Genomic DNA, 15,884 nt, shown 5'->3' on the forward strand with positions numbered 1-15,884 from the left:
TTGACTGGCCAGGTGTTCTCTAAGAAAATCACTATGCCTTCACACCAGTTGTTGGGGTCCAATGTGCTATTTTTGTTGTGCTCCGTTTACTGTGCTTTTGATTCCCTCTTTCCTGTTTCTACAGCTTATTGTTAAGCACATATTATAAATGCCTAAATACATTTTTATTGGCAGAATGATATTACACCACTGCATGTTGCATCAAAGAGAGGAAATGCCAATATGGTGAAACTACTGCTGGACCGAGGAGCCAAAATTGATGCCAAAACCAGGGTAAGGTGTGATAATCTAAGTTTAATAAAAGCGTTTAGTGAAGTTGAGTATGCACATCCGTGAGCAATGCACCTCTTTTTCCTTACTCCCTAATTCTATATGTAGCACTCAAAATTGTGCATGCAAATTTGGACACATGACCAGTTTAATTCACATGTACAATTTAATAACTTAACGAACCAGTTAGCACCAATAATTGGGCTCTAACAATGATTAGCACTAGTTGGCAATAATTGGAATTTACGCACACATCTTTATAGTTGTTATTTTTCCATGTTGATCTGAAAAGTGGACATGGCAATGGGAGGGGCATGGGTGGATCCAGTGGCATAGTTAGGGGGGGCAAGAGGAGCGGTCTACCTCAGGCGCCACCTTCAGGGCGCTGGCACCTCTCTGACCCCCCCCCCCACTCCTCCCCCTGCCACACACGCACCCTTTCCCTTCCCCTGTACCTTTTTAACTGTGGCACAAGCAGCCACCAACTTTCTGCCCGCGTTAGCTTCGGCGCTCTCTCGACATCAATTCCGGGACCCACGCCTAGGAAGTGAGACCAGAGACAGCACCCTAAGCACCGAAGCCGACATGGGCAGTAAGTTAGTGGCTGCTCACACTGAAGTTAAAAAGTTACGGGGAAGGGGAGCATGCATGCAACATGGGGGGGAAGGGTGCCACCTCATCTGGGCGCTGCTCACCCTCGCTATGCCACTGGGTGGGTCAGGGATGTTCCTGAAATTTGTGCAAGCATTATAATACTCGGAGATATCCGCACCTAATGTATAATTGGCCACAAGGATTCACACCAGGGTTCAGTTGGTGTAAATTCTTGCAATCAAAATTGGGCACTGATCCCAGAGCTAAGCACTATTCTGTAAATGGCACCCAACCTCGCACATCATTTATATAATAGTACTTAGGCCCTGATTCTATAAATGATGCCTAACTGCTAGGCACCATTGAGCAGAACTGTCAATCATCCGCTAGGTGCTGCTTATAGAGCCATGCCTAGCAGTGCCTAAATGATGTTAGGCACTGGTGGGCATTGAATCCTTGGGCACACTGCCATTTAAGCCAGGGTTTTCTTGGCCTTAGTGCGCCCAAGTTAGGGGCCTACTGGCGCCTAAATAAAACCACCCCCCAAAATCTGCCTGGAATGCGCCCCTAACCATGCCTACTTGTTGGTAGGTGTCTATTGAGTTAGGTGCCTGTGTACATATGCCTTCAAGTTGACCACTGACCCATGGCTGCATGCACAGTGAGAAATCCCCCTTGTGATGTTTCAAGGCAGAGTACAGGAGTGACTTGCCATTGCCTTCTCCTGCGCAGTGTGTGGCTCCACTATGTTACTGCTTCCTAACATAGGGCCCTGCAGCACCTGGTATTCCCCAGTGGTCCCCCATCCAGGTATTAGCCAGGCCTGACCCTGTTTAGCTTCTGATAGCAATAGCAGGTCTACCCAGGGCAGCCAGGCTGTAGGCAAGTTAGGTGCCTACCAGCTAATTAATATTTTTATCATTTTTTAATTGATTTTAATGGCGCTTTCAATTAATGGTGTTGATTAACGCAATTAAGAAAATTAAATTAGGCACCTAGATCGGCTAAGCGTGCCAATCTAGGCATCTAACTTCAGGTGCTATTTATAGAATCAGGACCTTAGTGCCCCTTTTTTTGAATTCTATAAAGAAGGTGTCAATACTTAGGTAACAAAAATGTACCTAAGTGTAAGCACCAGAATGTGGCATACACCCATGTATGTGTATACAGGTACCTAGTATTCTAGTTTTGCTCTATTTTATAAAATGAAGCACTGCTTTAAAGATAAGTCATGTCAATAAGTAAAGTAATCAATGGTTAAAGAAAGTAAATGTTAGCAGATTTGATAAGAAAATAAGAGAAATGGATCAATGAGGATATAGGCTGGAAGAACAGGAGCCCTACACCCTGTCAGACATCTGAAGACCCAAATAATAATAATAAAAAAAAAAGAATGAAATAAGAAATATAAAATTCATTTTAAGGAAAGTAATTATATTGAATGCCTCCCATTGATATTGCATCAAAGATAAAGGAATAAGAAAATAACCTCCCCCCCCTTTTAAAAAAACCATAGCGCGATTTTTAGCACCAGCCGCAGCCGTAACAGCTCCGACGCTCATAGAATTCCCATGAGCATCGGAGTTGTTAGTGCTGTGGCCAGCACTAAACACCGCACTATGTTTTGGAAAAAAAAAAAAGGTGTGTGTGGTGGGGGGGGGGGGATAAAGTATTGCTGTGAAATGAAATAGTGTGACTGGAACTGAGCTGCTATATTTTATAAAATGGCACCTAAATACACTATGCAAAAAACCCAATACAGGGAACTCACTGATAGTCTACAAAACTAATAATCCCTGTTGAAATAATTGAGATAAGTTGGTATCAAATCAAAATATATTATAATAAGTGTACCCTCAGTGTGATCATGAAAGATAACGGGACACTGGAAAGATAACCAGAGTTCCAGGCTTATAAGTATTAAGCAGGCTCTTTTTCAAGCAATGCTATACACCATCATGGGAGTACACTATGTGTGATTTAAATTACATCCATGCAAACACACAAAAAGTGAAAGTGCTATCTGTTTGGAAAAAATTGATTTATATATTTATATATTGCTTGTTGCCAACTTATCAGGACTAAATGCTCAGAACTGGGATGTAGCATGGCTATTAAACCATTAAACCACTCTCAGTGAGCTCCAAAGATCTAATATACACATGTCCAAATAATAGTGAAAAGTAATGCAGTGTATATCTGTTAAATTTTTATTAGCACTGCAATATTGTGTCTTCTGTAGCAGATTAACGTTTCTGTTTTCCATGCATTCTGGAACTTTCCACAAAGTGCATTCATTGTCAAGTGTGCTTATGTGTCAACACATATTGCTGCTTTGAAAACAATGTGTTTTTTCAGTTTTTTAAAGTGATCTGTCACTTCTGTACTATGGTTGTTGATGTTTATCCATGCTAAATACTTTAAAAGCATCAGTTCAACACGTTTCATAGTGAAACTACTGCCCTCCAGTGGAATTTTCCAGAAATATTAGTAGCCATTTTGGAACTGGCAACTGGTAATAAGGAACTGAGTTTTTAAAAAGCTGAGTTTTACACCCCTTGTTCTCTTTGATCTTTGTTTTAACTAAATTGAAGGGATTTTACAACTTTTGTATATTTAAATAGAAACTCCATATTGGTTTGTCCTTTCTATAAGGGAGCCACACTTAGTTCCAAGTTAAGTACTCATCCTTTGGTTACATTTAACACTCTTACCCCTTTGAAAATTACCCTAGAACAGTGTTTTTCAACCTTTTTTGGGCAAAGGCACACTTGTTTCATGAAAAAAATCACGAGGCACACCACCATTAGAAAATGTTAAAAAATTTAACTCTGTGCCTATATTGACTATATATAAAGTAATTCTCTTGAATAGGAATCAAATAAACACAAAGAAAGTATTTTATAATGCTGCCACCGCCAACAACACCGTTGGCGGCGGTGGCACTCAAGTGGCTAAAGAGCCGCAGTTTGCCGGCCTAGGGACAACACTGGAGGGTGGCCAGCTGTGCACCCCCTTGGGACGTAAACCCGGGGTGGGGCAGACCGCCCCCCTCCCCACCCTGGTATGCCACTATCTGTACCTCACTCCCTCCCTATGACCAAAAATTCTCTTTTCTTCTATTCCCCGTGTACACAACCATCTCTTTCCCTCCCTTCCTCTCTCCAAAGTCCATGCCTTCTGTGTCCAAACACTCATTCCCTCCCCCACCTCAGCATCTCTTTCCCTCCCTTCCTCTCTCCCAAGTCCATTTCTTCTGTGTCCAAAAACGCATTCCCTCCCCCACCTCAGCATCTCTTTCCCTCCCTTCCTCTCTCCCAAGTCCATTTCTTCTGTGTCCAAAAACGCATTCCCTCCCCCACCTCAGCATCTCTTTCCCTCCCTTCCTCTCTCCCAAGTCCATTTCTTCTGTGTCCAAAAACGCATTCCCTCCCCCACCTCAGCATCTCTTTCCCTCCCTTCCTCTCTCCCAAGTCCATTTCTTCTGTGTCCAAAAACCCATTCCCTCCCCCACCTCAGCATCTCTTTCCCTCCCTTCCTCTCTCCCAAGTTCATGCCTTGTGTCCAAAACGCACTCCCTCCCCCCTTTTGTGTTCCGTGTTTGCCTCCCAGCCCATCTTTGCAACTTTCTCAGCAAAACGAAGCTCAAGCCGCGAGGCTTGTCTTCTGCTCCTGCCTGCCCTGCCGCACACAAATAGCCAAACGGAAGTATTCTCCGACGTCAGCGCTGACGTCGGAGGGCAGGCTTTGCTTAAGCCCTCCCTCCGACGTCAGCGCTGACATCGGGGAACGCTTGCGATCGGCTATATGTTAGCTGCAGGGCAGGCAGGAACAGAAGACGAGCCTCGCGGCTCGAGATGTATTGAACTCCGCGGGTCCCCCGTCCAGCTCTCTCCTGTCCACGTGGGGTGGACCGCCCCTCTCCCTAGACTGGTGGTACTGCCCTGATGGCGGCCCTGACCGTACGGCACACCAGGCAACATCTCGCGGCACACTAGTGTGCCGCGGAACAGCGGTTGAAAAACACTGCCCTAGAAAACATACATGCACATATTTATACCAGATACTTAATGCTCACAGATTTCCCAGTCTATTTTGCATATATGCACATATTAAAACAACTATGCATTATTAAAACAACTATGGATTATTAAATACTTGCATAGTAACATAGTAAATGACGGCAGATAAAGACCTAAATTGTCCATCCAGTCTGCCCATTAGTTATTCTCCTTAAAAATACATGATTAAATTAACTTATCTCTTTGTTGATATTTCTGGTCAAATAGACACCTATGTGTTTTTATAAAATACAGTAAAACCTTGGATTGCAAGTAACTTGGTTTGCAAGTGTTTTGCAAGACAAGCAAAACATTTTATTAAATTTTAACTTGATATACAAGCAATGTCTTACAATACAAGTACATACAGTATACACACATCACAACATCACAACTGAGTCAATGGCTCTTCTCTTTCCGACGCTGCAAGAGTGTAGTGACTGTTCTAAGCAAGCAGTCTTGCAATACGAGTACATACAATATACAAGCTTCACATCCTTACAACTGAGCCGATGGTTCTTCTCTCTCTGACGCTATGGGAGTGTAGTGATTGTTCTAAACGAGCAAAGTCTTGCAATACGAGTTCATACAGTATACACGTGTCGCATCACCACAACTGAGCCGATGGTTTTTCTCTCTCTGACGCTGTGGGAGTGTAGCGACTATTCTAAATGAGCGAGGTCTTGCAATACAAGTACATATAGTATTTAGTATTAAAGTTTTTGGGTTGTGGAATGAATCGTTTGAGTTTCCATTATTTCCTATGGGGAAATTCGCTTTGATATACGAGTGCTTTGGATTACAAGCATGCTTCTGGAACGAATTATGCTCGCAAACCAAGGTTTTACTGTACTAGCAAAAGAAGCAGAAATCACACCTATCTTGCAGGTGTGGCAATTTACTCCTGCTCCTGAGTAGATATAAATATCCATTCTTAGATTTACATGTGCGCATAGATTACCATATTTTATCATTTGTGCTTGTACTTGCAAACTTCACCAACACTCTACCCAAACTCCACTTTTTATATTCCTACCAGCAAAATACATACATTGGCCTAATGTATAAGAGGCCATACACATGTATAAATCAGCATTTTACACACATACCGGTAAATGGTTTATAAAATTACCCTCATCACTTAGGGCTCCTTTTACAAAGGCGCACTAGCGGTTTAACGCACAAAATAGTGCGCGCAAAACCGCCGGACGCGCTAGCTGCTACCGCCTCCTCTTGAGCAGGTGGTAGTTTATGGCCAGTAAGGGGGTTAGCGTGTGATAAAAAGTCACACGCATTAACCCCGCTAGCGTGGCTTTGTAAAAGCAGCCCTTAGGCAATTAAAAAAAATTTGAGTTTAAATCACTGCTTATGCCTGTATAGCTTTTAAAATTATCCCCTTTATGACTTATATGTAAAGCTTCATTTTATATGTATGGCTTATATGTAAAGCTTAATTTTACTAGTACCTAGACAGTTAAGGTAGAGAAGTTTGGATCAGAATATTTTTAATTCCCCTAGTATTTTACAAAAAACATCTGCCAAACATGAAGCCTTTTGTAAAATATGTATAACGATGCCATCTAACTGCCTTGTATTGAAAAGTTGCACAGTGACAGAAATTTTACCCATTTCCGCCCATCCCCAATAGGATCTAATCCATACCCACCCGTACCTGCTAAGATCCATTACATTTCCACCCATCCCTACAAGTAATCTCCTCCATTCCCACCCATACTTGCAAGAGTTAATGCTATTATTTACTTTCTTCCAGCTCTCCCAACCCGAACAGCCTCTCATGGTTTTTTAGATGGTATTCACTATTCAACCAATTAGTGTTCTAGGCCTCAGTCTGTTTCTCTGGTCATTCCAAGCCTTATTCTGGGGGTTCCAGTTGTCTCTCTCAGTGCATTCTAGGCCTCATTATTTGATACCCGTGGGAATCCTGTAGGTTCCACAGGACTTCCACAATCGCTACTCTTATACAGCTCTTTATCATGTATTTGCTGGCATATATGATAGCAACAGCAATTTCAGAAACAAATTCAATTTCAGCTTTGTTTAATATACCACCAATATGTAGAAAGACATTGAAGCAGTTTAGAAAGTCAAATCAATAGTGTAGGAGGAAACACGCACAAAAACAGTACAAAAACCAGGGGCTTAGACATGGGTGAGCCTGGCCCATCCAGCAGTGATGGAGTTTTGTTAACGCCAGTGTTGGGGGTGCAGGCTGGCCTCCCAGGGTCCTTGCATCTCCCTCCCTTCTCTCTGTTGCTTCAATGGGTCAGCGGCAGTGATTCCTAAATGTTGCCTACCACCAAGATGGAAACCTCTCCTCTGCTGTGTTCTGCCCTCTCTGACACAATTTCCTGTTTCTGCCTGGGCAGGATACAGCAGAGGAGAGGCTTCCAGGTTCGTGGCAGGCAGTATGCAGGAATCGCTGCCACTGACCCGTTGACGCGAAGAGAAAGTTAATTGTGAGCAGGGTGGGGGAGGGAAGGAAGGAAGGAATAAAGATGCTGCACATGGGAGGTAAGGATGTTTTAGTATGTGAGCTGATGATGGGGAAAAAACATCTGTGACATGGCATGTCTATAATAATAACCATTTTGTGTTGCTTATTTTATTGTTTTCAAAAGTCACATTAGTCTTGCAAATGAACATTTTAAAAGCAAAATATATTTAAAGACAATATCACCCTAAGTAGGAGCGAAAACCCTAAAACCAAAATGTACCTGGTTTATTCCTCCTTTTACAAATTAAAAAATAAAAGCTTTTAGTAGTCTAGATCAGTGATTCCCAACCCTGTCCTGGAGGAACACCAGGTCAATTGGGTTTTCAGGCTAGCCCTAATGAATATGCATGAAGCAAATTTGCATGCCTACCACTTCCATCATATGCAAATCTCTCTCATGCATATTCATTAGGGCTAGCCTGAAAACCCGATTGGCCTGGTGTTCCTCCAGGACAGGGTTGGGAACCACTGGTCTAGATGCAGGATGTTACCATTTTAAGGCAACAGCCCATCAAAGTCATTCTTTAGTCTTAGGAATTTGTTAGGGAAATTATGAATGGAAGCAATGCCAAAATTAGCCACCAGACTTACAAATAAAGCCATCTTGAAGTTCAAAAGGTGATCCAAATAAATGAATATTTTCTTATGTAGCCCACCTTTCTCCTTACTATCCAGGCCATGCAAACACTTGCACATTTAGAGTGTTCTTCCTAAGGTGATAGAATTATATGTTGGGCTGTCTTGTGTCTTTATGACATCCCCAGAGAAAGGAAAATGGCATACAAATATCATGTGGTTCCCAGACAAAAATTGTTTAATTATAATCAAAAGGATCAGCAAATACAATCCAAAAATCCTCACAAAGACAGTCATAGAGCTGATGTAAATATGTTTATGTTTATTTAAGATTTGATATACCGCGCCTGCATTTTACTGACCTAAGCGGTTTACAATGTATCAAACTAAAATGAAATTAGGTACTTGAGAAAAACTACCCTATCTATCCTGAAGGCTCACAATCTAGCTAAAGTACCTGATTAAAATAAAAATATGTAATACATTTCCAAGATCAAAAATCAAAGAAATAGAAATAACGAAAGAAGATAAAAAATAAAATAAATCATATTTAAGAGATAGAAAAGTCTCTGAGGTGGCTTGATAGTGAGTTCAGTCTGCTGAACCAGGTTAACCGGCCACCACCAAAGAAACAGGACCGGGAACCATGCCAATGAAGACCACCATGACACCAGTCACTGGACAGGCAAGGCCAGGCGCTGCCAACAGCAGACTCCTGAAGTGAAGTTCAGTTTCCCTTCGATGTGTCCAACAATGCAGCTGCAGGAGTGCAAGTCCGCCGAGGAGAGGGGGAAGAAAGGGCAGGCCACAGGAGATCCTCCGACGCCGGCATCAATCCACCACTGGTGACCACGTCGGGGCCGTGCTGCATCGGTCACCTAAATTGCTGAAGCACACATAAATTGTAGTATTCCAAAATGTATTTGCATAACTATGTGCCCTACCCATTTTCCACCCAAATGCCACCTGTGTGCACACCCACCTTCCAACTACACACTATTGCTTTTAGGTGCCTTTTATTTACATAGCTAGAATTTTAGTATTTATTCATGAAAGTGCTGGTATTTTAATCATTGGTCACCGTACATGAAGAAGGACATTATACTAATTGAGAGGGTCCAGAGAAGAAGAAGAAGGATATTATACTAATTGAGAGGGTCCAGAGAAGAGTGACTAAAATGGTACAGGGACTAGAGGAGTTGCCTTACAGTGAGAGATTAGAGAAACTGGGCCTCTTCTCCCTTGAAAAGAGGAGACTGAGAAGGGACATGATGGAAACATTCAAGATAATGAAGGGAATAGACTTAGTAGATAAAGACAGGTTGTTCACACTCTCCAAGGTGGAGAGAACGAGAGGGCACTCTCTAAAGTTGAAAGGGGATAGATTCCGTACAAGCGTAAAGAAGTTCTTCACCCAGAGCGTGGTAGAAAACTGGAAAGCTCTTTCGGAGACTGTTATAGGGGAAAACACCCTCCAGGGATTCAAGACCAAGTTAGACAAGTTCCTGCTGATCCAGAACGTACACAGGTAAGGCTAGACTCAGGGCACTGGTCTTTGACCTAAGGGCCGCTGCGTGAGCGGACTGCTGGGCATGATGGACCACTGGTCTGACCCAGCAGCAGCAATTCTTATGTTTTTATGTTCATATTCAGTGCATACATGTCAGTGGCATAGCCATGGGTGGGCCTAGGCCCACCTAGTTGCCGAACACCTATGATGTTTTTGGCAGGGATCCCCAAGCCCTCCCAAAACGATCTGGGCACTCAACAACTGCCCCAGGTGATCCAGATGTGAACTCCTCCCCATCCACGTAACTTTTAAACACCACTTTGCCGGCAGCGAGCAGTGACCAACACAAGTTGCTCAGCTTTGGCTCATTGCCTTCCCTCTGATGTAGGAGCACCTATGTGGGAACAGGAAGTTGCTTTAGAGGGAAGACTGTGAGCCAGCACTGAGCAGCTTATGTCAGTCACTGCTCGCTGCCGGCAAAGTAGCATTTAAAAGATGCATGGATGGGGAGGAGGAAGAGTTGACATCCAGATCACCTGGGGCAGATGTTGAGTGCTCCGATCGCCTGTGGGATGCAGGGAGTTGAGAGCCCAGATCGCCTGCAAGATGATTGGGGGGTGGGGAGAAAGATGCTAGGCGGAGAGTAGTGGGTGGCTTTTCTTTGCCCATCCATCTTGGGTCCAGGCCCACCCAAAATTGGGTGTTCGCCTTCACCCCTGACAAAACCAAACAAAAGAAGAAAGAAAGAGGGGATGCATGAGCATGAAAACCTACACTTGCAAGAAAAACCAACATCACTTTGCATCTTCCATATATAATTGCTGCTGCTTATATGCGGAAATACCAATTTTCTCTACTTCATATATGAGATGTAGCAAAATGGTGCATGTAAGAGCCATATCCTAGACATTTCTATATATAAGTGTTAAGAAGAACACCCGATTCATCTGGTGTGATATAACATTAGCTGAGCTGATGATGATGTGGGTAAACTGGGAAGGGGAGGGGGGCAGAGGGTGAGGGGAATATATGAGGTGTTGTCAAGGGTCTGTAGAATAAGGATTGACAAGTTTATAAGAGGAGGTAAGAAAGGGTTAATAGAGCTTGTAAGAAAGAAAAATGATTAGGGAGGTTTCTAAGGTGATGGGGTGGAGCAGTCATATGATTGGTTGGATGTTGTGGCAGTCTGGAGTGAATTCTGTGAGGAAAGGGGAACAGTAGAGTAGTCTCTTCAGGAAAAGATTATCCCTCCCTCCCATTTGTGCTGGTGTTATGTTTTGTGTCAGTGTTGTGGGGTGGGGTGGGGGGTGTACATGTTATATATCGACTTGGGTGGGTTTGGTGGAGCTTATGGGGTTGGGGGGAGGTGGTCGCAGCTTTGGGTGGGGCGGAAAATGGGGTTTGGCCCAGTTGTATCTGGGAGATGAGCAGTTAATAAATAAATAAATGTAACACTCGTAGGCGATACCACTGCGAGGGGAAGCATGGCCTTGCGTCACCATGAATCATGTTTGGGGGAAGGGGAAGCATGACCTTGCGTCACCGTGGGTCATGTTTGGGGGGGAGGGGAGTGGAAGCATGACCTTGCGTCACCGTGGGTCATGTTTAGGGGAATGTTATAAATTTAAAGACTTAACAGGAGCTAGTTTCGATACCGAATAGCTCCCTGGGAGTGTGTGAAATATGCATTGAGGGTTTGTTGGTTTTTGGACACAGATTGTATTGTAAGTGGAGGTAATATTCAGACACATAATAAAGCTGCGGCCAAATATTTCTTCCAATAAAACTAAGTTGTGTGATTATTGATTGATGGTGATTAGCTTTCAGTTGCAGGTGAAGGGAATGCGAATGCTAATGTTAAGCACTGATTCCTCAATGTATAATTTTACATTAAGAAGGCAAAGACAATACTGGTAGATAAGCGCAATTGTCCCCCTTCATCCCTCGTTTCAAACCCAAAACTAATGAATGCATCAGATGAGGAACTACTCAGGTAACTATTAAAACTATAGATGCAGTATATTTGCACTGTAAAATTAGAAATCATGTATAAATTTTGGCCCACCCAAACCACACCTACAATTCACCCCCTTTGAATCTATACTTTGTGAGCTTCTATACATGGATAGTGGTATTTAGAAATCACTGTTTACATATGTAGCCAATATGCATTTGTAAATGCTGGTTTTTCCATATGTAGAAGCCATGCAAGGTTTCTAAAAGGAACTCGGTAACATCTAATTATTACAGCAGGGCTCAAGCCTGCCACTCAATACTGACAAATTTTTACATTTTATTTCATTTATGCATTTATACATAATCATAAAAGAATAGTATCAGTTGTACATATAAAAATGGAAACTAGCAATACAAACAGAATCTGACAACTGTAGAAAGACAGAGGAAGTGGAAAAACTCAAAAGTCTGCCCTCTGATTGAAAGATCAAACATAGAATGGCTTCAACAGTTTGCGTCAACAGTATCTTCTGTTCATACAAATCCACTGAATCAGATAATAATCAAGGTCAAGTAATTATGGAGATGGATGCAAAACCTACGTGACAAATTAAGGATCCATTGCGATACAAGTCTAAAGGCCTGCACAAACCAAAGCATCTTCCGCTGCTTCGTACAGTCTGTCAGCAATGTCAGCGACATGGGAATGTATGCAGAGCAGTAGCCTAGCAGTATGCGTATTGGGCTGGTGAGCAAGGAAGCTCCGTGCTGATGCCAGGATTAAGCTTGGCATTGAATATCTGGATCAAATTCAGCCTGCAGTGGTCAATGTCTTTAAATTCATTGTACGCTACCAGCTAAATATTAGGGGGAAATTGCCCTCCTAAGCTTGGGTTCTTATGTCCCTCTATGACAGGGGTGTCAAAGTCGATCCTCGAGGGCCGCAATCCAGTCGGGTTTTCAAGATTTCCCCAATGAATATGCATGAGATCTATGTGCATGCACTGCTTTCAATGCATATTCATTGGGGAAATTCTGAAAACCCGACTGGATTGCGGCCCTCGAGGACCGACTTCGACACCTGTGCTCTATGACATCACCTATTCTCCTCTGCTTGTCATTCTCAGAGGGGAAGCCACCTGCATGCTCACGCCCCACGTGGATCAGTAGTTCCCCTGTAGTATGAGGTGCCAGTAACAGAGTCAGCAAAGGCAAATACATCACACTGGAGCATTTTAGTGACCTGCGTCACACCATTTATGGTGGCACTCATGATGCAATTGATCCAGTTTGTTTTATGTTATGCTGTTGCGTAGCTCAGAAACCGAAAAAGGAGAAAGAGTGTCTCACGTAGCACCCAGCAGGAACAGAAAGGAAGTAGGCCATGTGAATGTTCAGGATTCTATGAAAACTGTAATCCACCATAATAAAGTGTCAAAGTTCATCAGGGTTCAAACACAATCACATAGATCTCTCAGCATGGCCATGTTTCAGCTGGCTCGTCTTCATCGGGAGAAGGAAAGATCCTTAAATGTCAAATTAGGATGTTAAGTGATGCTATGAGGAATACACAATCCGAGTAGAAACTACGGGAGCCATCCACTTCCTCATGTCGAGGGATCTATGTGATTGTATCTGCACTCTGATGAACTTTGATATTTTTTACGGTGGATTAAATTTTTTGTAGAATCCTGAGCATTCATGCGTCCTGTTTCCTTTTCGTTCCTGTTGTGTATCTCAGAAAATGTTTCTTATAAAATGGAAAAAGGACATAATGTTCCTTGTTCAGTGTTAAAAATCACAAACTGCTTATGTTTACTTAATTACAGCTTAAAATGTTCAGTGCAAGCATTTATGAAAGAAGGCAAGTTATTTAACTGTGTGAGATAGACAATAGGTCCAGGGTTAATTACAGTAGCTTGAAGACTCCTGCCCGGCTTAACAAGGAAATCTTCTGTTTATATGCGTTGTCAGACATTTAGACTAGGGATGATCTGTGCAAATGAATTTTCAAGTAAGGGTAGCTTCTGAATTTCTTTCAGTGTTTTGTTTAGTTGTCATAGCAGCAGTTTTTTCTGGCTTGCAACACAATTATAATTTCTTTTGAAGGAAGGCAACAAACCATTTCAATAAAGCGACTTTGAGGGGGGAGGGGGGCATGGAGATCGGACAACATATGTTAAAACAGTATGGTAAAACATAGAACGGCCTGTTGGTTTGATACTCCCTTTGTTTCTAGTGATCAACTGGTCTTTAGAAATGATTCCCAACTGGGGATTAGTGTGCTTAATAAATCGGAGAAGTGAAGGAATGAAAAAGCTGAGACCTTGTGGGCTCCTTCTCAAGGTTCTCCTTTGATTTATCTTAAAATGTTGTTTAGAAAACATAGTTGAGTATATTTCTTCAGTAGAGGTGAGGAAGCTGGACAATTTGCAAGGTGACTTGAATCAAAATCAAATTGAAGTCTGACGTCACCCAAGAGTTAAATATGAGCCACGTTCTACTAATTAACATGAGAAAAACTGCAGAGAAATTCACTAGCTATAAATAGTTTTGCATCTACCAGGGGGTGATGAAAGGTTCTCAGCCCAACCAAGAAGAGAATGACATGGATGTGGTTCAATCAATGATCTGAAACAGTGTCAAAACATAGAATTTTGTTTCTGTAAATTGGCACTTAACAAAATAAGATAACACTCTTTTCAGCTACAGTGGCAAAATAACGCTCAAAATTTAGGAAGTTGGTTGGTTGGGCTGAGAACTTTTCAGCACTCCCTCGTACTTTGATTTTTCCATCATCATTGCTTATTCCTTCTTTTCTTGCTCTTTTGAACACAAGTTTCCTCTGTCCTCATGTCTTCTTTTTGCAGACTTCTCACCAACAACGTTATTCCCAGATATTCAAAGCTAGTACCTGTGTGGGCTTTGGTCTTGAAAATCTGGTTATTTTTAAGTCAGCTAACACATAGCTGCTTAAGTTGATATCACTATGCAATATGATTTTTTGTTCCTGGGCAGTAAAGTGTAGTTTCATAATTGCTCATGCCTAAAAAGTAAAAAAAAATGTCTGTTATTTCCATAAAACTTTGCATTTTTGACCAGGATAGTCAAATTTTACAGTTTACCTGTTTAAAACATAAAACCACCAAATTTTTATCTTTTCATTCTTATAAAGTCATAAAAAGCAACATATGAATCTCAATCACCATGTATTTATTTTGAAGTTATATAAAGATGAACTCAGAAGATTTAGAAGTGAGTAGTTTTTCAAGATTTGCAATTATATTGTAAGTCAGTTTCACGAATCAACCCCCAGATGTAGTCTCCTATCATATTCTCATTATATTGTTCTCGGTAGCAGCATTCTAAGTCCACTATTTCCTTGTGGAAATCCTCACCTCGTTCCTCTGAGTATGTTGGAATGTCTCAAGCTGAGCATCAAGGACTTTGAGAGGCATCCTACAGCCCATTTTACTTTAATTTTTCACCAGATTCTCAACAACTCCACATAGTTTTCGGCCTTGTGATTACACAGGAAGCCCCGAACCTCTGCGACAGAGCTATTCCAAGCAGTTTCCTTCTTCTTAGTTAGCTTCTTGTGAAATTCGTTAAACTCTAGGATCTTCTTTTATCTGTAGTCCGATGAAGACACCAGCCTTGAACTTTGCCTCAGACAGATTAGAAAAGATGACTTGAAGGTACTTGAAGGCTGCTGACTCCATATCTAGAGAACTGGCAAATTGTTTCATTAGGCCCAATTTCATGTGCAGTGGTGACAGCGTCACTTTCTGGTGGTCCACCAGTGGTTCCCATTTGATGTTACTTCTCCCCACTGAGAACTTGGTTCATTGTGACCAATCATGCCATTGGTAGGGTGCCTTTGTGTCCTTGCTGTCCCAAAGACAGAGATAGCAGGGAAACTTGAAAAAAATCACTTTGGAGACCCATTAGGAATGCCACCATTTTTAAGTCTCTGATGATCTCCCAGCTGTACTCATTATTATTTCAAGGCGCCTAGCAAGGTCTTGATGCTGTTATAACCCTCTTTGAGGTGCAATGAGTGAGGAAGTGGAAGAGATGGGTACTTGTTTCCATTATGGAGCAGCACAGCTTTGATGCTCCTGGATAAGCTGTTAGTGAAGAGATGCCATTCTTTCAGGTTACAGGTGATTCCAATTGCCTCAAACAGACTGGTCATATTGTGGCAGAAGCAGAGCCCATCTTGATAGATGAAGAAGGTTGTAAAAGCTTGGTGACACTTCCTCTGATCTGTGACTTGCACACTTTCATCCAAGTTCTACTTCTTGAGCCTAAACATCAAAAACTTGGTATTGGACTTACTGAGACCAAGATCTCTGATCAAGTTGTTGAGGTCTTTTTGGTTTGGATTGTATGGGTTTCT

At 42.2% G+C, this 15,884-nt stretch overlaps 1 protein-coding gene across 4 annotated transcripts in view; it reads left to right on the forward strand.

The window, feature by feature from the left end:
- Nucleotides 1-15,884, forward strand: part of ANK3 (ankyrin 3) — a 972,780-nt gene that overhangs the window by 615,375 nt on the left and 341,521 nt on the right. For all 4 annotated transcript variants that reach the window (XM_033941649.1, XM_033941646.1, XM_033941647.1 and 1 more), the window contains one exon: nt 175-273. In XM_033941649.1, the coding sequence (XP_033797540.1) occupies nt 175-273 (99 nt within the window). The remainder of the gene's footprint in view (nt 1-174; nt 274-15,884) is intronic.

This window comes from Geotrypetes seraphini, chromosome 4 (genome assembly GCF_902459505.1).
Source record: "Geotrypetes seraphini chromosome 4, aGeoSer1.1, whole genome shotgun sequence".
Lineage (NCBI taxonomy): Eukaryota > Metazoa > Chordata > Amphibia > Gymnophiona > Dermophiidae > Geotrypetes > Geotrypetes seraphini.